General features: G+C 45.0%; 1 protein-coding gene across 1 annotated transcript in view; it reads left to right on the top strand.

The window, feature by feature from the left end:
• Nucleotides 1-26207, top strand: part of kcnh3 (potassium voltage-gated channel, subfamily H (eag-related), member 3) — a 717440-nt gene that overhangs the window by 469739 nt on the left and 221494 nt on the right. The window contains exon 7 of the mRNA XM_078227725.1: nucleotides 7874-8081. Coding sequence (XP_078083851.1) covers nucleotides 7874-8081 — 208 coding nt within the window. The remainder of the gene's footprint in view (nucleotides 1-7873; nucleotides 8082-26207) is intronic.

The raw sequence follows: 26207 nt of genomic DNA, 5'->3' as shown, positions 1-26207 counted from the left end.
AAGTTGAGGCTGAAATGACTGGACCATCAAACACTCCTGCCTGACTGGGAGCATAGAGACTTTACGCAGTGTCTGTCCGGTACCAGCAAAGCCACACGTGGATGCCAGAACAGAGCCGTGATTGTGGGAACAAATGACCAGGAATTAAAACCAGCATTCTCATGTTTTCAGTGAATCAATTAAGACTTTATAGGAGGGACAGTCAAACATAGACAGATCAGAACACATTTTTAAAAATGTAAATAAGAGTAAAATGCATCCTGATGGTGGTGATTTTCAAGCCTTGCTGTGACTGGTACAGATCGTGCTAATCCCGGAAAACAGCGCGCAGGCCTAAAAATTGGTTCATGTCCCACACCAAACAGTTTGTAATCTTCCCAGCCCCTTTCTACTGGCACCATTCTGGACACGAGGCTGATAAGCATATATCCCATTAAATTGATTGATTTCAATCTCAATCACGAGTTCGGTTCAGACCATCCCTCCTCCCAGAATGTTCCCAACTCTCTGGCAGGATGTCACACAGACGTGAATCACTGCTGGTCCCTTGAAGTGTGGTTCAGGCTTCACAGTTGCGAGGGTGACCGAGGAAGTGAGTACCGCTCAACACCAACCTCCAGGGTGTAAAAGGACAGGTCAGGCGCTGCCATAGTGCAGGTTGGAGTTGGGGGCCTTTCAGGGTGCAGGGTGGGGAGGGGGGCTCGAGGTGGGTCAGGGATCCTCAGGTCAAGGGTCGCAGCTGCGTTGGGGCTTGTGTGGTGAGCATTCTCCCTGCCCGCTGAAAGACCTCTGAGGGGTTTCGTATGAGGTTGAGTTCAAATACCACTAATGTTGCACTGGTTACTCTGCCATCCATCTGCTGGACGGGCTCTGTGGTTTATTGCGGACATGCAATCCCAGATCCCACTAACAGTTACAATCACCAAGTCTGGCAGCTGCCCCCCCAATCAAGGGAGCTTGGCAGATATTAACACAGCTCCTGCATGAACTGTGGAGTGCTCCCTACAATGGGCACCCATTGCGTGAAAGTCAGGAGGGTGCTTTTTTATCATCTGTCTGAACTGCACGCCATGCCTGGAAGCTAGTTTGCACCATATGTCCAGGCAGTTGCACACAGGTTTATACTATAAGGGAATCTCAATGAGGACCTTATACTCAATGTGAACACCAGAGCGCTGATCCCAGTATGCCACATGCTGCTGTCAATGACCTGTGGTATCGGAGTCCATATCTGAGGAGGCTGACCATCGCCAGTGACCACGCAACTTTATTGGGGGTGCAGAAGGCATCATTCCGCATCATGTGAAGGGAGGCATACAGCCGTGTGGGAAGCTATTGGCAACCATGAAGGGGCATGGACAGTGCCCACGGTCTCTGAGGCAATGATGTGGTAAAGGTTGGCAGCCAATGGAGGTGGTGCATGGCATTAGGGATGGTGTAAGGATTGTCACGGTCCAGCATCATGAGGACACAGGGTGCTGGGAGACTTTGAGGTGCCTGAGATGAATAATGTTATGGACCATCTCTCCCGCTCTCCTTCCCACCCCCGAGAGGAACCATGAATGCCAGGATTGAGCCAGCAAAGTTGGCAGTAATCCTCGTTGCTGCTGTGGTGGCTAACAGATTTTGCCGCCCGTGGCAAGGCCAACTAAGGCTGGAGGTCGCACCAGAACAACAGCAGGCTGCAGGTCAAGGTCAGGACTCAGCTGCCCGGCGACCCAAGGAGGGGACCAAAAGACGACGGAGAAGGAGACCTTGACTGTCCAGTACTTGCATGTCCTATAATGAGCTGCCAGACCAGGTGCCGCTGGAGACTCTGCCTGAGCAAGGAGACGGTGCAGTATCTGTGCCATGCCTTCACCTACTGGCACCTCGAGGGGGAGGAGGACGCATGTTCCCAGTGGCCATGAAGGTCACAGAAGCCCTAAACTTGTTCACCACCGGATCATTCCAGGGCTCAAACGGGCACTTGTGCGGCACCTCTCCGTCATCAACCCACAAGTGCATCCGGGAGGTCACAGATGCCACGTATGCCTGGGTATCCCACTACATTCATTTTGATCTGGGCCAGGCCCAATAAGATGCCCGGGCTGCAGGCTTCTCTGTCATTGCCGATGTGCCACAGATGCAGAGGGCTATAGACAGCAAGCATGTCACTTTAGGAGCCCATGGCATCAGGGAGTGCCCTTCATCAATTGCAAAAGGTTCCATTCTTGAATGTCCAAATTGTGTGTGACCACCTACTCAATGTGATGCACGTGTGTGCATGCTATCCGGTGAACAGGCATGACAGCTACATGCTGGGGCACTCAAATATCCCCAGCGTCTTCAAGGACCACTCCAGGCTGCCAGGATGGCTCATGGGGGACAAGAGCTACTCACTGAGGCCATGACTGATGATACCAGTGCGGAGGCCCGAGATCGAGGTGGAAACCAGCTACAATGAGGTCCATCATTGAGCAGTGTATTGGCATGCTCAAGATGCGGTTCCACTGCCTGGACTGCTCTGGCGGTGCTCTGCAGTATAGCCCCCAGAGGGTCTCCCACATCATGGTAGTCTGCTGTGCACTCCACTACCTAGAGTGGTGACATTCTGAAGGAGGAGGAAGACCGTGTGTATTCCTCTGAGTAGGAGGCAGACCAGGAGGGAGTGGAGGACAAGCCCGAGAGGATGGGGGCTAGGTGGTGGCAAGAATTTGGCATGCCAGGTGGACCCAGGAGGTCGTCATTGCCACATGGTTCTCCAATTAGAAGGCGTGGTGTCCAGCCTAATCGAGTGAAGGTTAGGGGCACCACCATTCAGCCCAATGCTCTGGGGGAGAGGGCATGGTGTTGGAGAGGGGTATCGATGGGAGGAGGGGTATCGAGGGGAGGAGAGCAAGCTGGGACTAGGGTTGAGTGGTGAAGAGGCTGCCATTCCAGTCTGTCGGTCCATGTCGCTCTCCATGGCCCTCACGGTGTGGCATAGGTGCCGCACCGTCTCCTTGCTCAGGCAGAGTCTCTCGGGGAGCAGCAACAGTCAGGGCCATTGAAATGAACCAGGGAATTATAGACCGGTGAGTCTCTCATCAGTGGTAGGGGAACCATTATAGAAAGTTCTAAGGGAGAGAGTTAATCTCCACTTGGGAAGGCATGGGTTGTTTAGGGATAGTCAACATGGCTTTGTCAGAGGAGGTCATGCCTCACAAATTCGATAGCATCTTTCAGAAAAAGGTTCGATTCCCAGCTTGGGTCACTGTCTGTGTGAAGTTTGCACATTCTCCTCATCTGCGTGGGTTTCCTCCGGGTGCTCCGGTTTCCTCCCACAGTCCAAAGATGTGCGGATTAGGTTGATTGGCCACGCTAAAATTGCCTCTTGGTGTCCAGAGATGCGTAGGTTAGAGGTATTAGCGGGTAAATGTGTAGGGATATGGGGGTAGGGTCTGGGTGGGATGGTGGTCGGTGCAGACTCGACGGGCCAGATGGCCTCTTTCTGCACTGTAGGGTTTCTATGATTTCTATGAAAAGCGATCGAGTGTATGGAAGAGGACGCGCAGTTGAAGTAGTCAATATAGATTTCAGCAAAGTATTTGGCAAGGGAAACTGATTGAGAAGGTTGAAGCACCTGCAAGACAAGAAATATGATTCAGTGCAAGGGAGGGTCAAATATTGGAACTTACTTGAGACAGGTCATATGAAGGTTTTGTGCATCCTCACTTCTGTGGTGCACGTTGGCTTCACTGGCACTCATGACTTGCTTGGGTGCCTCCCCTGAGAGCTCCATCACGTGCTCCTCGAAGGTGGTCAAGAGTTGCAACTTGGCAATTCGCCTGCCTATCTTCTCCCACTCCTTTATGTTATGGGCCATCTTCACCTGCAGAGACGAAAGGAGTTGATTGAAAGGCTGATGGCTGGCGGGCCTGGGGTGGCGGGGGAACTGGTGGCATATGTTAGCACCGTGCCTCGGCAGGCAGGGGTTGTGATGGGGAGTGCCAGAGGGTTTTGAGGGCGTTGCTGGGGAGTTGGGTGCTGAAAGGCCACCTGGTCTCATGGAGTGGATTGATGTAGACATTCCAAGTGTGACAGATGGGACTGACGTCAGGATGAGACAGATGGACACTCAGCCAGAATGAGGTTGTTCATTTTCTTCTGGCATTGGGCGCCAGTCCTCAGCGTCAGTCCGTGACCTGACTGCCGCAACCACTGCATCCAAGGCTGCAATTGACTCCCTGCTCCTGGGTCATCTACACTCTCGGGGTACAGGACATCTTGCCTTTTCTCCACGGCATGCAGAAGCCATCCAGATCTCCCTCCTTGAAATTTGGAGCTGGTCTATGCGCCTCCGTCCTCCTGATATGACTGGCTGTTAATGCTGAGGGAGCATTTTAATGCAGCTCCCCCTTGTTAACAGTGCACAGCTGCGAGCCAGTTTGAGGGAATCACACGCCTGGGGCTCCATACTGGCGTGTTTCACGTGGGGGTTCGTTCAGTGCACTGTGTGGGACTGCACCAGAGAGACCATCGCAGATCGCTTCGGTTTTCTCACCAATATGGCACTTCATTTTTTGGGGGAAAAATTCATAACTTTAGAGTCCTGTGTTTGAATATATTTTATTTTCAATTAAGAGGCAACCTAGCTTGATCCCAATTCTCTCTTGGCTTCCTTAGGTGACAAATGTGATATTTCACCCTGGAAAGTTTGTCTGGGGTGCTGTTGTAACATAATTCTGCTTCATTCTGCTGCTTTTATCTTCCAAAATCAACTTCCCCCTTGGCCAACATGATGGGTGGGATTTTTCCCCCCCTCTGTGGCATGTTTCACGTTGGTGGGAGGTGATGCACCATTCACTAGCGGCGGGACCTTAAGATCCTATTGGCCTAAATGCCAGCAAGGTTTCAGTGACTATCATTAATTGATTGGCCAATGGACTTTAGATCAGGCTAATTATGTTTCAGATATAATTATGATATAATTTGTGTAAGAGGATTAATCCAGCTCAATCTCTTCTGCTGAACTGTTCAAATATTGTACAGAATTAATGGCCCACACAAATCAAGGCGATACCGATCCATTTCCTTACCTGGATTTACAAGGCAGGATTTTACTGGTACCAGGGAAAGGTGAGATGGGGGTAGAATAAGATACCTACAGTGCAGAAGGAGGCCATTCGGCCCATTGAGCCTGCGCCGACAACAATCCCACCCAAGCCCCATAACCCCACATATTTACCCTACTAATCCCCCTGACATCCCCGTAACACTAAGGAGCAATTTAGCATGGCCAATCAATCTAACCTGCACATTTTTGGACTGTGGGAAGAAACTGGAGCACCCGGAGGAAACCCACGCAGACACGAGGAGAATGTGCAAACTCCACACAAACAGTAACCCAAGCCGGGAATCGAACCCGGGTTCCTGGCGCTGTGAGGCAGCAGTGCTAACTACTGCGCTACTGTGTCGGGGTGTGGGTGGGGATAACTTCTAATATCGTGGGCTTTATTAATAGGTGCATAGAGTACAAAAGCAAGGAGATAATGCTGAACTTATATAGAAGACATTAGTTAGAACTCAGCTGGAACATTGCGTACAGTTCTGAGTGCCACACTATAGGAAGGATGTGAATGCACTGGAGAGAGTGCAGAAAAGATTTACAGGTATGGTTCCAGAGATGAAGAACTTCAGTTATGAGGATAGATTGGCAAGGTTGAAACTGTTCTTTTTGGAGAGAAGAAAGCTAAGAGGAGGTTTGATAGAGATGTTGAAAATCTTAAAGGGGCTGGACAGAGTAGATAAGGAGAATCTGTTCCCACTTGTAAAAGTATCAAGCGCGGACACAGATTTAAAGTGATTTGCCAAAAAAGCAAAGGTGACGTGAGAAAAAGCTTTTTCGCACTCTGGCAGGAAGTATCGTGGAGGCACGTTCCATCAAGGCATTCAAGAGGGCATTAGGTGATTATTTGAATATTAACTGTGTGTATGGGGTACGGGGAAAGACAGGGAAATGTCACTAAGTTACAATGCTCGTTTGAAGAGCTGGTGTAGAGACAAAGGACCATATGTCCTCCTTCTACACAATTCTGTGAGGGGGTGCCTTTAAAATAGCAGGGAGCCAGGCCGGGACAGTTCCCTGCTGCAGCCCTGCTGTCGGGGAAGCTTCCTCGTAGTGGGACCAGACACAGAGCAGCTGTGTATGGAATGGAGGCGGGCAACCAATTTTAAATACATTTGAATCCAGATTTGTGCTCAAATGCAATTCTAAATAAATAATTCAAGTCCCTAATAAGAGCAATTTTCCCAGGCGGCTAACATTTTGCCAACAACCAAGCCGCAGTCATTGTTCCAGCTTCATGGGCACGGCCTCCTTGCAACAGCCTAGAGACCAATGGGAGCTGGAGGCTCAAGCAAAAGCCACCCTATTGGCTCCAATGAGGCCTGCTTGCTTGGTACCTTTGAATTTTATTTTAAACTTACCTTTCTGAGGACAGCTTCATGTTGACCGCCCACAGAAATGCTTACCTCTCTCAGGGAGGTAATTAGGAGCTCCCCACCATCCCTTAATTGGACAGTGATCCTGGAGCTAAATGCAGACTCAGGTCCACCCATTTCATTCTGACATCAGGGCCCTAAGGTCTGTGGTAAAATCCTGCCTACAGACTTATTATATCAGTTTCAGGAAGTTTCAGGCTTAAATAAATAGCACAAAGGCACAGAGACCCAATGACAGGATTGCTGAAAGCAATGGGCAGAGTCTTACCAAAAAATACTAACGTATCAGAATCTGACTGAAAACTGGCGTGTTTGTCTCCAGAGAAACAGACGGTTTTTTCCTGCCAGATCTTATGCAACTTTGCCAAAAGAATAACAGTATTTTACCTAAAAATTCCGGTAAAGCACAGCTGCGTCAAGATTTGGGGCAACATTTTTAAAGTTCAAAAGGAAAAAACAAATAACCTCCCCCCATCCACCATGGAGGCCTCAGGGGCTCCCCCACACTGCAATCAAAGCCGGCATATCTCCCCCTCTGCGCCACGATCAAAGCCGTCATCTCTTCCCCCCCCACCCCGCCCAATGTGCCACTGTACTGTCCACAAAATTGTTTTTAAAGCATGGTGTTACAAAGTCATATCAGATTATTGGCAAGTAATGGAACAACATATTACCAGTGCTTCTTACAATTAAAAAAATAGTACTGCATTTTCATGTTCTTCTTTGAATGTGTTTTGAGCGGGCAATTAAGGATTTAATGCATGGTTTGTAAATTGTACTTCCCACAGCACTACTCTGAAACTTGAGTCCAGATTTGTGCTCCAATGCAATTCTAAAACAAGACTGTTCTATTCTTCTCTATTCTCAAACAATAAGGCTTTTGTCTGAATCCTTCCGTAAAACTTTGGTCGGTAAATTGAGCAAATTTCTATTATTTATAGATGATGGTTTTCTAAGATATCCTACAGTAGTTTTAGCTCATTGGTTTTCAAACTGGGATCTCTAGACCTTGAATTCACAAGGGATCTCAGATGTGTGTGAGGAGTTCATATTTCTGTCATTCTGTTTTTGTTGACTTTCTGTCATTATTTTTGTTTTTGGGCTACTTATTTAAATATAAGTAATAGCCTTATATATTTTGGAGAGCTGTCACTGTCTTGAGGGCAAAGACCCTTGAAGATGTGTGGAGACACATCTCACAAAACAATTGAAATCTTCTGCTCTGATCATTCCCTGAGTGCAATGCCATTGGGGTATAACTGCTTGCGATTTTATTATTATAGGTTTTTAGCGAGTAAACTGTGATTGTTATCAACAATTAACTAGCCTTTCATTCTCAGCAGAAAAATAAACTTTCTCTCAGGTAAAAAGACATTTTTGTGAACCTAATTATTTATTAATTCCACAGTATTTTGGGGTTCATCTGCTGAAAACCGTGCGCTTGCTGCGTCTGCTACGGCTGCTTCAGAAATTGGATCGTTATTCACAGTACAGTGCCGTGGTCCTCACATTGCTCATGTCCATGTTTGCCCTGATAGCGCACTGGATGGCCTGCATTTGGTACTACATTGGACAGAAGGAAATTGAAGCTAATGACCTTTCTACCTGGGAAATTGGTAAGTGATGCCACTTTTGTACAGGTCAGCTCAGATTGAACCTGGACAGAGACTTATCAAAGTGCATGCAGTAAGTTCTCTGGATCAACAGTAACGAAAGAGCTGGTTTCTTACCTAATAAGATATCCTCTGAGGGAGGAGGGGCTGTGTTGATTTCCATTTGTTTGTTTGATTTGTATTTTATATTTGCTGATCAGGAATTGGTTTATCTAAGAAAGGTGAAAGACAGCACTTAATTTCCACTCTATGCAAATTGCACAATTAACCGCTAACACATCATATGTCTTTGTATCACATATTTATTAGTATTACAAATATTTGCAATATTCCTTCCAATATCACTTGGCAGCACACACAAGAAGCAGTAAGTTCAAGGGCTCTGAATTTAACTGACATAAAGATATTTGCATGATGAAAATTCTATAAAATAATTGATAGATGGAAAAGGCAACTTTGATTCAAAAACTGCCTGCAAAGTTGCTGTTGTCACATTTTTAAGAGAACTGTAGATGTAAATTGTCCTGTAATAAAACTTTGAAATACTTTTCCTCTAAATTAATGTCTGTTCTGAGTGTAGCTAACGGTATTTTTTCTGCCTTGTATTAAATGTGAATGTTACTGAATCCTTTTTTAGTTCCTGTGCTTTCTTCAGAATTTCTATTGCCCCATGTCATCAAAATAATATAAACCATCTTTAAACTTGTATTTCTTCTCCACTGTTATCACAAGGTTTTAGCACTAAAATCATTGGATTTTGTGTTCAATAATTTTTTTAGTGCTCACAATTTAAGATTGAATCCCGAAAATGGCAAAAACATGCATTTGTATTATAGCCGGAATTCTCCAACCTTGCCTGCAGCTGGGATTCTCCGATCCTGCTGCAGTGAATGGAGTTTTGGCTGAGTCCCAAATTCTCCATTCTCGCTGGCAGTGGTAGCAGGGTGTACGACACTGGAGAATTCCAGCCTGCATCTTTTACAGCTTCAGGACATAAGAGGTGCTTTACTTTTGAAGTGTTTGAATGTTACAATGTTGGATGCACAATGAGGTCTCACAAACAGCAAAATTATGGTGACTAGATCATCTGTTCTTTTTAATTATGTTTTTAATGATGAGATAAATATAGACCAGGACACTGAGGATAGCTCTCCTGCTCTTCTTTGATACAGTGCAGTGAAATGTTTTACTTCCTCTTAAGAGGGAAGATGTTTAACAAGCCATCTTAGCCAAAAGATGGTATTCCAACAGTGCAACACTCTCTTAATACTGCATTGGAATGTGCTCAGGTCTCTGGAATGATGAAGCCTGAACCAACAACCTTCTGACTCTGAGGCAAGAATGCTACCAACTAAGCCATGGCTTTAGCCTGATCAATGCCAACCAGTAAAACGGTTTAAGGAAAACATGGCAATGTTTAATGACCTCTACAATGTTGAATAACTTTGGCAAAGCTTTCAGTTTGGGAAGGAGAATGTCAGTGTGATGACATCACAGCAACAGTACCAAGGGAATGTACATCCTTTTTATTTGTAAACAAATAAAACAGCTTTAAAGTTTTTTGAAAAGAAACGAGTTGTATTGAAGTGATTCTGGTGAAGGTAACAATTTGCTTGAACTGACAACAAGGGTTTGTATATGTTCCAATATTACTGTGAAATGAGTAAAATTTAGATGCAATATGAGCTGCCTTATTGAGCAAGTGGAGCAAACACCAGTTTCCCGTCACCAACACCCTTTATTGTGCACCAAAGGAAAGGACCGCTCCTGCGGCTTATAGTCAGGTAACCTTCACCTCGGCACCTAAAACTCCAGTTCGGCTAAAGTAACAAGCTTAAAAACTCCTGCTGGCTGCTCCCCATTGGGCGAGCCTCCACTCACTCCTGGAGACAGCAGTGCTGGGTTGAGTTCTTTTTAAAAGCTCTCTGTGACACCTGTATAGTCAAAATCAGTAGATAAGGTTCAAAATTTGCAGATTGAATAGAGAGTGAGAGAGAGGGAAGGAACCCACTTCAGGGTCTCAGTTATTTGTCCTGTTTTGCAGAGGAAACAGGTGCTTAAATACTCAATGGATTAGCTTGACAAATGACCTCCTCTCTCCAACTGTCTTGCGTCCAAATATGATCGTGTTTTCAGTTACTTTGATTAGATCATGGCTTGGAATTCCTCTTAGCACAGGTTCCATTGTCCAAGTGATTATGTCCAATGGTTTATTTGCACCCAGTTGAATACCAAGGTGATTGACTGGATGTTTTGTCAATGGGATAGGAGAGCAATTCAACCAAATGCCAGTTTCCCATCACCGACACTCTTTATTGTGCACCAAAGGAAAGGGCCGCTCCATCACCTTACAGTCAGGTAGTCTTCACCTCAGGACTTACAAATCCGGTCCAGGTAAAGTAACAAGCTTAAAAACCCCTGCTGACTGCTTCCCATTCGTCGAGCCTCCTGCTCACTCAATAAGGCAGCTCATACTCCAGGAAGCCTATGGGGAGATCTGTGATCTTTGTGGCTGTCATAACATCCCTCCCCTATTAGATCAGCATCTCTCCTAGCACCCCCACTGTGAGGAGGTCTTTTCCATTGCTTGGGTGGAGGTCTGTTGAAGGCGGGGCTAGATCAGGCAATGTAAACCAAATGGAGGACCTTCTCTTTCGGAGAGAGTGCCACAAAGTTACAGAAGCAGGTTCCGCCTCAGGTTCTGCTTCAGCCCAGAGGCCCACTTCTTCAGCCTCCATCACTGAGTCCGTGCCTTCACTATCCGCAGGGGCCAACACAGAGTCAGCTTCGAGCTGATGGCTGGCGCTGGCAGCAGCTATCACCATGGATGGTGGCGGGGGCTTCTCAGGCAGGGACTCGCTGGACCCTGATTCAGGGTATTCTTTAGGGTATTTGGACCATTGATTCCTACAGTACAGAAGGAGGCCATTTGGCCCATTGAGTCTACACTGACCACAATCCCACCCAGACCCTATCCCTATAACACCATGTATTTAACCTAGCCAGTCCCCCTGACACTAAGGGGCTCAATTGCCCCTTAGTGTCAGGGGTCAATCGACCTAACTCGCACATCTTTGGACTGAGGGATGAAACCGGAGCATCCGGTGGAAACCCATGCAGATGTGGGAAGAACATGCAAACTCCATGCAGTCACCCGAGGCCGAAATTGAACCGAGGTCCCTGGTGCTGTGAGGCAGCAGTGCTAACCACTGTGCCATCATGCCGCCTGAAGTACCCTGAACTTTGTTCTTGTAAGATAGTGGTCATGTTTCCTCTCTAACAATCTCAGGGACCCATCTGGACCATCCCCAAAGTTCCTTATGTGAACCAGATCATCTGTTGCAAAAGTTCTTTCTATCCTTGCAGAATCAAAGGTTCTATTTTGATTTTCCTATTGGGACTCCACCCTCCCTGCCAAATTTGGGAATAACAGGCTCAATCTGGTACAAAGCTGATCGGTCAGACTTCTTATCACACTGAAAATCAGGGCCCCATATGCTGTTAACAATATCAATTTTTGTTTTTCGTCTTCTTCAATGTTAGCATGGAAGAAGTAACGCGTGCGCTCAATGTATTGGGCCCAGTCTTCCCCATTGGTGTCATCAGGCTTGAGCTTCCCAAAAAGAGGCATAATGGCTTTTTTTACTCGAAAAGATTTTTGACATTTGGAGGTTGTCCGTAGGGAAAGATGGAGGGAAAAGATTTTCCTCATCGCCAATGTAGTAATTCAGCCAAACACCAACTTCCCATCTCCAACATCCTTTATTGCCAAAGGAAAGGGCCGATCCTGCAGTTCATAGTCAGATAGTCTTCACCTACATCTCCGGGTAAAGTTACAGGCTTAAAAGCACCACTGACTGCTTCCCATTGGGCTAGCCTCCTCCGCTCACTCAATAACCCAGCTCGCACTCCAGGAAGCTCACAGGAGATCTATTGATGATCCCGCATGGCCTTTATTGTCTTCATAATAGCACCTATTCATCTTCTTTCTAGGCCGTTCCGTTTTGGTTTTGCAGACAGCTTGTCTGTATTTCAATTGTTTCAGAATGCATTTGGCACGCAGATGCCAATCTGCAGCCGTCTTCGACTGTGATCCCAAGTCACGAGAATGTCGCTTCAGTCCTTTATTTTTAAAAATCAATTAACGGTTTCCAACCAGTAAATTCAATAATCATTTTTTATATAAAGCATGACTTCACAACAACACTAACAATAGGGAACTTTTGTCAATGCTACCCAAGGGAAAGTGGGTCAGTGCTTTTGCAATGTTGGAAAAAGCCAATCAAATAGTGAGGATTCACTGAAATAATGTCAGCTGGAGAAACCTCTGCTGTGCACCTGCTCCCAGTGTTTCACAGAATCACAGAATATTACAGTGCAGAAGAGACCCTTCAGCCCATCGAGTCTGCTCCATGCATGATATGCTCTGACCTGCCCACCTAATCCCACTCGCCAGCACTTGGCCCATAGCCTTGAATGTTATGATGTGCCAAGTACTCATCCAGGTACTTTTTAAAGGATCTGAGGCATCCCGCCTCCACCACCCTCCCAGGCAGCGCATTCCAGACCGCCACCACCCTCTGAGTAAAAAAGGTTTTCCTCAAAACCCCCCCAAACCTCCCACTCCTCACTTTTAACTTGTGTCCCCTCGTAACTGATTGTTCAACTAAGGGAAACAGCTGCTCCCTATTCACCCTGTCCATGCTCCTCATAATCTTGAACACCTCAATCAGGTCGCTCCTCAGTCTTCTCTGCTCCAAAGAAAACAACCCAAGCCTATCCAACCTCTCTTCATAACTTAAATGTTCCATCCCAGGCAGCATCCTGGTAAATCTCCTATATGCGATATTCTTTTCTATGAAATTCTTTAAAAGTGCTTAACTCTGATGGTTTATAATCAAAATCTATTATGCAGTGGTTTAAATCCCAATAATATACAAATTGTGATTAAATGTCTCAAACCTACAATTCGAATATTATAGAAATTTAAACCAATTATCATGTTTTATTGAATATTATAATAGAACCATAGAATCCCTATAGTGCAGAAGGAGGCCATTTGGCCCATTGAGTCTGCACTAACTCTCCAACAGAGCATCCTACCCAGGCCCACATCCCACCACCCTATCTCCATAACCCCACATATTTAACTGCAAATCGCCCTAGCCTACACATTTTGGGACACTTAGGGGCAATTTAGCGTGGCCAGTCTACCTAACCTGCACATCTTTGGGCTGTGCCTTGTGCTATTTCCAACCTCGGCCACAAATAAATAGGATTGAAAACTGCTTTATTTTTCTGATAATCCTAATTAAAATATCACCCGTGTTTTGAGTTTGTTTTAGATTGTTTTTGCCATTAATAAACATTAACTTACAAAATATTGGCAACACAATTTGTGGAATGTAAGTAATGATTAAATTATGGGCAGAATGTTATGGCCCCTCCCGCTTGTGGGATTTTTTGGTTCTGTTGAAGCTAATGGACCTTCGGTTGACTCACTGCATTTTCCAGCCCAATCTCACCCTTACCCCAACAATAACAGGCCCCTATGGGTGTGGTCTTCCAGCCACGCTCGCCCCAAAACTGGTAAAAATCCACCCGAGGTCAATGGACCTTAGCATGGTCTCTACCCCCCACCTCCCCCCCCCCCCCCCCCCAGCCGCCTGCTGCAATTCCCCTGGTGGGCAGGATGGGAAAATTCCCCCAATATGTCTGAAGGAGCAAAATAAGAGCAATTTTGAAATGATTTATACCACAAGAGGTAGTTTATCCTGCATTTGTGAGACAGGAATGAGTACTGCAGGTAAATTACATATGGTTTCACTGGAGCCTGGAATGTAATTCACCATGATTGAAGTGGGTGATGAATTCTCGTTTGATAACTGGTTATTGAATTTACCAGTGCTATCAGTTCCAAGCTCAATTGATACAGCTTAATCAGAGTATTGGCACAGTAAATCACAACAGCAAAAGGCTATCAACAAAATATCATGAAGAAGGTTTTTGTTTCTACTTCCTGGGTGATAAACATCACCTGGGCAGAGAGTAAAGAGAAAATTTGGGGGAGATGGGGGGATTACATGATAGTGGTAGAGTCTGGTAGGCTGTCTTTTCACTGATGGAAGGAAAATAAGGCAACTGCTGTCACCTAGCTGTCTTTTGCCCTGTCCCACCCAGGCAGGGAGATGACAATCTACTACTATATTGTTTTCTCATTAAATTCCTAACCTTACATCCAGATTACAGTTTTCTGGTATGTCAGTTTTAGTCACTAACCAGAGCCATCTGTTAGTAATTGATGCTTGGTAGAATTGGAACTTGAACAAAAAAGATTATGTTCTCAATGTCAGAGAAGTCACTGTTAAAATATTTTGGTCAGGACCTTCTGGCCATTCACATCGGCAGGATCTTCAGGTCCTGCTGATGGCACACACCCACTCTAGGTTTTATGTTGTCAAAGGGTGCATTCAATGGGAAACCTCGCTGATAATGGCAGGACCAGAAGATCCCACCACAGGCCAATGGGAAGCCACCTCCGCAACTGCAAAACACATGGCGGGTTGCATGGAAAATCCCACCCATTGTGTTTGTCCCACATCCAGTGTTGGATATGCAGAAAGTTTCTCTATTGAAGTATTAAATAAATTATTGCCTTCAGTCCCTACCATTTAACTGTATTAACTGCATATAGTGACACCACTTCTCCTGGCCAGAATTGAGATAATTAGATCATTCTTATATTAATCCCATCTGGAACCCACCTTGCTGTAAGAGAGCATGATTGGCTTTATGCATGTTATTGTTGTTGTAACTCTCCTCCTCTGACTGCACTTTGCTGTCCCCTTGCTTTTACTCGGAGATGACCTATGGTTCTATGGTTCTATGTTACTGTAGTTTTGGTCATGAATTCTGTTTGTCGTATTTCAGAAATATTGGCCGGAATTTTACTGGCCTGCCTGCTATGGGAATGGGAGCGGGCGAATGGTGGACCATGGGAAGGTCTGTTGACCCTCAGGCAGGATTTTACGATTTTGGGACGAGCGAAGCCGTAAAATCCCGCCCATTGTATTTAAATGGGCTCTGTAGACTGCAATAGTGCATTGTTCATATAAGGCTTTGTTTGCTAAGTAGGCTTTGCTTGTTGTAAAAAAGATTATTAGTTGTTAGTCTCCATTCCCCTGCCCAAACTCCATCACTTTCCCTGACAACTGTATGAAACTGAACTGGAACTTCCGCAACTTTGGTGTCACGGTTAAACCTGAACTGAACTTCTAACCCTAAATACTCTTGAATATCATGACCACCTAAATGCACCTCTAGTATTGTCCAACTCCACCCTTGCCTCAACCCATCACTGAATAAATCTTCATCCATGTCTTTGTCACTTCTAGACTCTACAATCCCATTGCTCTCAAGGTTGGCCTCCCACTTTGCTCCCTCTGTAAACTTGAGGTCATCCAAAATGTTGCTGTGCATAACCTAATTCTTGTGAAGTCCCATTCACCCATCACTTCTGTGTTTGATGACCGATATTGGCTCCCAGCCTAGCAATGTCTCAATGTAAAAATCTCCATCCTTGCCCTCCATATCTCTAATATTCTCCAGTGGTACAACCCCCGAGATCGCTATATTCCTCGATTCTGGCCTCTTGTGGATCCCTGATTTTAATCACTGCACCATTGGCAACCTTTGTCTTTCTGCAGTACCCTCAGCACTGCAATTCCCTTCTTAAATCTTTTCATCTCTACTCTCTCTCCTCTTTAAAGACGCTTCTTAAAACCAACCAATTTTACCAAGATTTTGGTTATCTGTTCCATTATTTCCAGTATGTCTTTGTGTCAAGTTTTGTTTGATACTGTCTCTGTGATATACCTTGGGGCGTTTTACTATGTTAATGATGCAGGTGATACTTTTATTTCAATGAAAACAAGCTTTATAAATCTAGAGCAGATTTTCCAGTTGAGAGGACATAAAACATCCCCTGGATGTAGCAGAGAGAAAAATCAAGCCAATGATTTCCATGTGCATGCAGGATTGTGAAATTTTACAATGCCTTTGATGGTTCCCTTGGGAGTTCAATCATTAGCACCGTCAAACTAACCTGCTTTACAAACTCAAGCATTTTTGCTGAACATTGGCTACTTGGAATATTTGCAGGGCAGCAAGTGCAATATCTGTTGCAGGGTGAAATTTCAGAATGCAATTCAGTGCAGTCATCCTAATTTTATTTTGTTCTTTCAAGACTTACCTTTTCCTTGTGGTATGATTCCATAAATGCTAGCCAATCTCTTGAACGTCCGCTAAGTACATGGCCATTCTTAAAATATGATTCTTGAGAATGAAAGTCACCTATGCACCTGTGATTGTGTCACAAATTAGTCCAGTCCATCCCTCACTCTACACATGTAGAATACTGAGATTTTTCTTTCCCAGCTCTTGGCCATTCCCAATTGTAATATCCAACAGCTATTCTAGCTATGATTAGATGGTCCAAGGATTGAACCTGGGGCCTTTGATACTTTGCATTGCTCAGCGAAGCAACACTCGTCCATAAAACCATCCTGCACCCGGTTTAATTAGATAATTTAGACTCTTTATTTTGAAAGCATTATTTCAATTTTACGGACACCATTGTAGCACTAGAAATTATAAGAGATGAAACATTATTATTAGCATTTTCTTTTAAACAAGTGAAAGGGATAAAGGAAAAGAGAACATGAATTTCCAACACTCTCGTAATTAGTTCTCTCAGTTGAATGTCAGTAAAAAGGTTAAACTTGTTGAATTATTTGATGATATTGCTATTTTAATGCAGAAGGAAGCTTGACTGATGTTTTAATGTCTGTGGGTTTACTGTTGCAGTTTTATTTTTAAATTCACTTGACTAAGTATTTACGCCTACAAGGCATGAGAATGATCAATGAAACCACACTGAATGTAACTTGATTAATCACAAAGAGTGAGAATTTCTCTGGTTAGTTTGTGTGGTAATATCATAAATGCATTTGTGAAGATTTCAAGGTAAGATCACATCCAGGCCAGATAAAAATGTGACCTAACCAAAACCCCAAGGATTTATTAAATTTGGTCCCCAGGCCTTGTCTGTATTACTGAAGACAAACTGCTGTTCCTGGCCATGACTCATAGAAATCATAGAAACCCTACAGCACAGAAAGAGGCCATTCGGCCCATCGAGTCTGCACCGACCACAATCCCACCCAGGCCCTACCCCCATATCCCTACATATTTTACCCACTAATCCCTCTGACCTACGCATCTCAGGACACTAAGGGGCAATTTTAGCATGGCCAATCAACCTAACCCGCACATCTTTGGACTCCACAGCTCATTCACCCGACATTCAGAACTAAGGGGGCACTGTTAAAATTAGAGGTCACCTTTTTCATACAGATATTAGGATAGTTGTTTTCTCTGAAGGTTGTGCAACTTGTGCCTCAGAAGATGATGGAGGTGGGGTCACTGAGTATTTTTAAGGTGGAGGTAGATGGATTCTTGCAAGGGAATCAAAGGTCATGGAAAGCAGATGGGAATGTGGAATTCGAAACACACACAGATCGACCATAATCTTATTGAATGGCGAAGCAGGTTCGCGGGGCCAGGTGGCCTACTCACTCCTATTTCATATGTTCGTATTTAGAGATCCAGGAGGACTGTCTGGATAGCATGGAATCCCATTAGTCAGAGGAGTCTGAGAAACTGAGGATATTATTTATGGTCTGGATGGTAAAATAATCTGGCTTACATATGGTTGAGGGGAACAGTGAAAGCATAGCTATAAGCTACGCTTTGTTTCTCTGCTGTTCTCCAAGTGCCGTTTGTGAAGAATGGGGAAAGGGAATAAAAGAAAAAAGCTTCAGGGTTACAACCTGTCACCACTGCTGAATATTAGCTCCCCCCCTGTGCAGAAAAGATTTGTGAGAATGGTTATAGTGATGAGGAACTTTAGTTGCAGAGATAAATTGGAGAAGTTGCAGTTGCTCTCCCTGAGGAAAAGAAAGCTGAGGGAAAACTGAGATATTCAAAATCACGAGTGGCCTGCAGAATAGATAGGGAAAAAATATTCCCATCATGAATGGATTGAGAACAGAAAGGTAGAAATTTAAGATAATTGGCAAAAGAAGCATAGGTGACATGAGGAAAATCTTTTTTACGCAGTGAGTAGTTGGAGAATGAAATTTACTGTGGAGTGTAGTGGAGGCAAGTTCAATCAAGGCATTCAGAAGGGAGACTCTAACCTGCAAAAGAAGAATGTACAAGAATGTAGCGAAACTGCAGCTGAAGCAACAGGTGTTTTGCTCATGACATCCCTGAAGACAGGAATAACATTGATCCCGCCATGGCTGAACTCTGACCTCGTCCTATTGAGAAAGACAAAGTTAATGTTGTTTCTGACATCCCTGATATTCCTATAAAATCTATTGAAAGTACCTGCACACATTGTAGACTAAGAAAGTAATCTCAAGCAAAATCTGGATATCATCCTAATCCTCACCGCTTGCCTAGATCAGCGGTTAACAAAGGAAGTGCTTTCACTCATGTTGATTCAAATGTTTTAGCTTTCATAGCTCAATTGAACTATGCAATTGCTGTAGTAAACAGTAATTGTGTGATATGTATTGTTGCTGCGACTTTGGTGTGGGTCCAGGTGCCGGACTCTGCCTTCTGCAGAGTATCTTCTTCAGGACATTCCCCATGGCTACCGGGAAATTCCGTCAGCTGGGCCTTAGCTAGCAGGGGCAATGGTCGGGGAAAGCATTGCCAGAGGAATTGATTGACCCTTGTGGGCACTTTTGGTGTAGGGAGCGTTGCCCATGGCAGGCTTGGGAGGGGGAAGGGGCAGGGGCTGCACCAGAGTCCATTGTTATGGTAAAAGAATGAAACCATTCAAGTCTGTAAGTAGCAGTACTGAGACTTTATTCAGGAACGTACTTGGGAGACTTAACCCTGCTCCTGCAAAGTGCATGCCTGATACCAAGGCTGTGTAACATATTTATATCTTTTTGTTACCATCTTTACATTATAAATCCTAATAAGGAGCATTATGCAGACTGTACCTGTAAATAAATTAACAGGTGCTTACCCATCCTGTGAAGGTCATTAATTTTGTGATTGTTACTTTCCCAAACCAGTATATTGAGAAAGGGCTCCAATGGCCTAACAAGCCACTCAGTTCAAGGAGCATTTAGGGATGGGGAACAAATGTTGCCCAGTCAACGATGCTACATCCCATGAAAGAATAAAAATAACTTCCTTTAAAGCTGTTAATGCTCATAACTATACTTGTCTACTTCAAAGCTATTAATATTTAATGTTGAATTATTTCAAATACTCCACATCACCATGAAGAGTGACTAAAACAGGCACCAGGGAGTTCAACCTAAGGCTTAAGCCAGGGCCTGATGAGAACTGGAGTGGGCATTGAACAGATAGGGATTCAAGAGGATGGTCTGAATAGCACGGATTTCCCCTGAGTCGCAAAAAGCTGAAGATATCATTTGTGGCTTGTATGAAAAGGTAATCTGGCTCACATGGTCAAGGGGAACCTGTGGAAGTATGTCACCTCTCACCTTTGTTTCTTCGCTGTGCTCCAAGCCCAGTTTGTGAAGATTGGGGTTCAGAAATAAGGGAAAACGGTTCAGGATCACAACTTTGCATTCCTGCTGACCTCAAGGCACATCAGCTCTTATTGTTTAATAAGCAAGTTCATAGCAATGCTGATTTAAGACAAAAGTTGAGCTCTCAATGTTTCTTCTGGATTTTGTAATGTCGAGCAACAGTTGTCCATTGTAAAAACAAGTCCATTTCTTTAGAATAAGCCTTAGTGTACATGTATTTATAGATTAGGGACAGAATTTTACCACTCTACCCACCACAGGAATCAGAGCGGGCGGGGGACGGATCATGGAAAGGTCCATTGACCTTCAACGGGATTTTAGTGTTTTGAGATGAGTGAGGCCATAATGACAGTGGAATAAAAGATTACTCTGCTGGAATTTTTGTATTCTGTGCACTTAAATCCTGCATTACAAGGGGCAAAATAGCAACTGAAAATCATAAAAGAAGCAAGCTAACTTACTTAAGATGCTACAAGATTTCCACAGAATAAAGGCTATTCAAATGTTTTATTTTGCTTTAATTTACTAGAATTTCTTTTCTGTCTGAGCACTGTGCCATACATTGATACAAGTAGGATATTAGACTGCATAAGTCATAAAATACCTCTCAAGGTTTTTTAAATTCCCAGGCTTCCCCGTTCAAAAATAGATGTTAAGCAAAGACACTGTTCTTTATTGTCATTGGGCATCGTTTGAAGAATCGCACAGCTGCATTGCAAAACCAAGAATAATGAATATAATTCAAAAGCACTTCATTGGTTGTAAGACGATTTGGGGTGTTTTGAGGTTATGAAAGGCACTACAAAAATATACTTTTTTTTCTTTTTTAGCAAAACCTTGCTCAGATAAATTGTTTTAGAGGCAATTAAGTATTTTTGAAATCTAGTCACAGTTTCCTCAAACAGCAACATGACAATGACCAGATAATCTGTTTCTTTAGTGATGTTGACTAAGGGATAAATATTGGCCAGGACACCTATGATGACTCCTCTGACAATGTGCTTTCTCAGTACTATACTGGAGAATTTGTTGTCCATCTCTAATTGTCCTTGAGAAGGTGGTGGTGAGCATCTTCTTGAACCGCTGCAGTCCATATGGTGTAGATACACCCACAGTGCTGTTTGGAAAGGAGTTCCAGGATTTTGATCCAGTGACAGTGAAGGAACAACGATGCAGTTGCAAGTCAGAATGGCATGTGACTTGGAGGTGAACTGCCAACTGAGCCAAGGCCGACGCACAGCATCTGCCTGAGTGCTTGTTGGTCTTCGTGCTACAAAGGATGTTAACTCTCAGTACCATGAGGATTAATGGATACATAAATTATGGGCTGATTTTTCTGATCTTTAACCTGAGGGATTCCCAGCTACAATGCTTCAACACCTGGACAAGTGTGGGTGCTTGGATATGTTGCTGCTGTCTGTCACTAGGGGCAAAGGCAGGGTAATTGACCTCAAGTAATCCGAGATACTATCACATTGCACTGCACATCCCACCTACTTAAAAGAGCCATAAATTAAGTGTATCCATTTGGCAAACAGTTAAACATTTTGCCTAAAGCTCTGTTCTGGGTCCTTTCCAAGCCAGAAACAGGAAATATCTTTATAATTTTTGCATGATGTTCATGTGAGAATATTCAAATTTATTTTCAAAATAAATTTACCATTCCCTATTGTCACAGTAATACCAATTATCTGCAAATAAAACTTCTCCAGTGTGTGCAACATTTGTGCCTAATAGCAATATATTCCATATAAGCTAATATAGAATTCATAAAATCCCGCAGGCAAGGTATCCTAAATCACATGGGCTAAGCTTATTAAAAAAAACAAGAATACTGCATTTTAATCAACGGGATGTTATTTTAATTATGAGGTAAAAGCCACTGGACAAAACATATCTTTGTTCAATCTGATGCCCTTTGAAAGCAAAAAGCAGATTTTCACCAATTAAGTACAACCTTTACAATTTGCAGAGGGTGTTTTCTGCAGAATGAGTACGAAGTTAAATCAGTCCAGAATGTACTGTTTCTTTAATTATGTTGTCTGCTGCAGGCACATAACAGCAGCTTTTGAGTCAAAGTGGAAAGCTCTGGCAGCTGTGGCAACACCCAGTTAGCTTTTCAACATCCTCTGCGTATCCTAATTACATGTTGCTTACATGTGCCATGATACACTCTACCGGTTTGGCAATATTCCTTGAATTTCCGGCAATGTCTTTCTTCATGCCCAGTGAAGGCATGTCCGACTCTCAACTTCAAATATGGACAGCGTTCAATATATACTCTAATGGAACGGATTTTAATTTAAAATTAACTCTAGCAAGACATGTGACTTCTGCAATTTCTTCGCAGACTATCTCAAGTTTCCGTTTCACGCCCGCTTCTGGGCCTGGCAAGTGTGCCCGCTCGATGGGAAAAATTTAAGGCCCACATCTCAGAATTTGAACCTTAACAATGAGAGCTGGGAAGAAACCAATTCACTCTAATTAAGCATGAAAACTCATCCATTACACCACTACGTAGCTATGGTTGCAGATTTCCAGATAATTCTGGATGGGCAATATAAGTTGATCATGTGAAAAAAACTACCTTCTGATACAAATTCCTTTATTGATCCAAGAATGAAAGAGAAACTAGTTTTCTGTCAACACAACACCAACTGCAGAAAAGGCAACAGACCCATACCTCTTTAAACCTGGAAACTGTTACATCTAAAATGTCACTCAACCTGACTTCTACTCCAAGTTCATCTGTAAAGAAACTTGATCACCTGGTAAGGATAAACAACAAGTGACTAATTTTGCAACCTGCTGAACATCAGGTTCAGGGGCAACTCTCCCAGGCCATTGTGCTGATTTAGCAAGACTCAAGCAGAAGCTAGAAATTGGCGCAGAGCTGTATGATTTATTTAATTTAGGATTTCCATATCATCAGCGGGCCCAGGACTAAAGTCTCTGGGCTCTCTAGAGTCTCCCCCCATGCCAGGAATGTTTTACTCCAGAGGGGTTTACAATAGCTCTCACTTGTGGGGATCTGGCGGCCTGACCCCACTGGAGTGAAGAGGGGGCCATCGAGACGCACCCCCCCCCCCCCCCCTCCGGGAGGTTGGGAGTAAGGGGGGATGCCCCCTAGGCATTGCCAGCTTGGCAGTGCCAGCCTAGCCCCCTGGCACTGGGGTGGGGTGGTCCCACTGCCATGCTGCACTTGGCAATGACAGAGGGAGGGAGGCCAGCAATTGAGTCTGGCCATCGGGGTGGGAGTGGTCAGCCTGCCCGGGTGGAGGGGGGGCTGAGGCGGGGTGGGGTAGATGGGGGTGGACTGCAGGAAAGGTTGCAGAGGGTTCGGGGTGGCAGGGGAAAGTCGGTGCCGCCGACTCAATTGCTGGCCTCCCTCCCTCTGTCATTGCCAAGTGCAGCATGGCAGTGGGACCCCCCCCCACCCCAGTGCCAGGGGGCTAGGCTGGCACTGCCAGTGGAGCCGGTGGAGATCGGGACTGCCGTGGGGAAGCGATCAAGGTGGGCTGGTGGAGGGAGGGGTTGCAAGGCTGGCCCAGACATATCCAGGGGGCCAGTGATCGGGCCATGGGAGGGGCGGGGGTCAGCAGGCCAGTGATGTGGGGGTCACCGGGCTGGCCAGCGATCGAGCTGGCCAGCGATGGGGAGGCCACCAGTGCGGGGCTACTGCACTGACAGATCGGTACATGCACAGTGGCCCGCTCGGTGCCATGCCGCTGGCTTCTTTGTGGGAATAGGCCCATCAGTGATTTTGCATGAGGTTCCACTGGAACGCTAGTGCACTCTGTGATGCACAGAATGTGGGAGATTCACTTTGAAAATCCTGCTGAAAAAAACAGTGGGATTTACTCCAGTTTTTAAGCGAATTCAACACTTAGAATTTTTTGGGAGAATCCCACCCCATCTCTTTGAGGGAATCCTACAATATTCCCAAATATATGACCCCTGCTGTTGAACCCATTTAAACTACCCTTCCGGACTGAACAGTCCACATTTGCGGGGCCTGCAATGACTGTTTTCCGACAATGAGCTAAACACATGAACTGTGGACTATCTTTTCGTTTACAACTTGTAAAAGTGCACTATTCTCTTAAACTGTATCTTTTCCGTGCAGGTGCATGAGTGACATCAGGTGTGATTTTACCACCTCGCTACGCTGGTGATCAGTGCAGCAAGCTGGGAAAATAGTGTGTACAGCTAAAAATCTGATTCATGCCTGGCACTGAACAGTTTCCAATTATTATGGCCCCTTCTGAGCGGTGCGAACTGCCCAAAAATGGCACGAAGCTTATTAGATTGATTGGATTTTGATATCATTAGGGCATTTGGCATGCTTCTCCCCGGCGGTGCCCACCAGACAGTCTGGCAGTGCTGACCAGACACCCCGGCAACGGACATCAGGCACCGCCAGTGTACGAGTGGAGGGGCCTGGGTAGGACAATGACAGTGGTGGGGGGCTATGCAGTGGGGCTATGCAGGGGGATCGTACAGAGGTGGGTTGCAAAGGGGGTTATGATGGGGAGGCACATGTCGGTGTCATGATGCGGAGGGGAAACATATATGAAGAGCTGGTGAGAAAATTGCCCCCCCAAAAATGGAGCAGTATTTTCAGCAACGCCAATGGGGATATATTTTCATCACTACCACCTCGCCCAATCTGGAAGACAGATTGTAAACAATGGAATGAAAACAGCGAGGATTCTATAAAGCAGAAAATCTACTCTATGGTGGCATCATACATGGACTTGCACCATACAATTTCGGTTATCACAGAAGGCATATGGTATCAGCAAAGATGCCATATACTTGTACAATCAGATTTGGGCAACGTGAGTTATATGTGTAAAGATTACGAATCCATCCTGACCTTCCTGGTTTGTATGATTCATTGTAGATGAGGACATAATTGAGAATGGCTGTGATATCACTGCAGTCAAGTATCCTGATCTGAATTTGATTTGATTTATTATTGTCACATGTATTAGTATACAGCAAAAAGTATTGTTTCTTGCACACTATACAGACAAAGCATACCTTTCATAGAGAAGGAGAGGAGAGCATGCAGAATGTAGTTTTACAGTCATAGTTAGGGTGTAGTAAAAGATCAACTTAATGTGAGGTAGGTCCATTCAAAACTTTGATGGCAGCAGCGCCATTTCAGTTCGTGCATCTTTACAAAGATCGAGGAACTGACTTGCCAGATGCAAAATGATCATGTGAGAATAGTGAGTGAAACTGATCATTGTGCCCTAGCAAATGATTCACACTCCCATTGACCTAAGCTGTTTGGGCAAGGCACAAGCAAGCTGTCGATATGAAGTCTGCAGGATTGGAGGATCTGGATAGAAAGAGCAAAAGGAAAAAAAAAACTATTACTGCTAATGAATTATTTCAGTGATGGTTTAGGAACTGCACCGTGAAATGTTTGCCTGACATTTCCATAAATTAGTTAGGATTTACACAGAATGGGAGAAGAATTATGATGAGTGTATTTGTACAACGCATTGTAATTTTGGCTGAGCGTCAAATTCTCCATTCTCACTGGTAACGGTAGAGGGGCGTGAATGGCTAGAGAATTCCGGCCATGGAATGCCAAGAGCTGTTGTGGCTCTTACAACCACTGGCAATGCTGTGCCTCTGGATGAATTGGCTGCAGGTCACCTTGCAACGTGTGACACAACTCAGTCACAGGGCCCTATGTGCTGGCAGACTTGAAACTGGGAGAGTTCAGGTCCGACTTTCAGACCCATTCTCAGGTGCCCCCATACGCACTCTGCCTGCAAAAATATCAGCTATGGCGAATCGCGCTACAGAAGCCTGTGAGCGGGCTTAACGCACCCGAAACCCTGCAGCTCCGATCAACGCCTCCAACTGCACATGCGTAGGAAAAAAAGATAGAATGTTGCTCCCCTGTCACATTCCTCCCAGGCCGGATAATGCCTCCCCAGGCCCCCACAGTCATTGCCCTATCCCTACAATATTACTGACCCCCTTATTCCCCCAACACCTCCCGCCATCCAGACCGAGTGTGGGCCCCTCCCCCCTTCCCCTCCACTGATCTCAGGCAGCGGGGCAGTGAACCCCCCCTTCCCCCTCACTGATCTCAGGCAGAGTGGCAGCGGACGCCCCTTCCCCCCACTGATCTCAGGCAGAATGGCAACGGAGGCTTGGCACCTACCTCCTCACTAACTGGACCGCCCGAATCTGACTTCTTTGGAGCATGTCTGTTTTGCGCCGATTCTGGATGGGCGGACATGGTGATAAAGGGGGAAGTGCTGGTAAGGTTGGGTGTGCAGCCCATTAAGTCAATTTAAATGCTTGCAGATGGATTTAAATGGCCATCGCGACCATTTCGGGTGTGCTCCCGATCGCGGCCATTTTCGGGCCTTGGTAAAGGGGGAACCGGCACGGAGACAGCCACGGATCGCGGTACTCGCCTCACGCCTGACTTTACCAAGTTTTCCTGCCTGGAAACAGG

This window comes from Mustelus asterias, chromosome 14 (genome assembly GCF_964213995.1).
Source record: "Mustelus asterias chromosome 14, sMusAst1.hap1.1, whole genome shotgun sequence".
Taxonomy (NCBI): Eukaryota; Metazoa; Chordata; class Chondrichthyes; order Carcharhiniformes; family Triakidae; genus Mustelus; species Mustelus asterias.
This window is presented reverse-complemented; position numbering and strand designations above follow the sequence as displayed.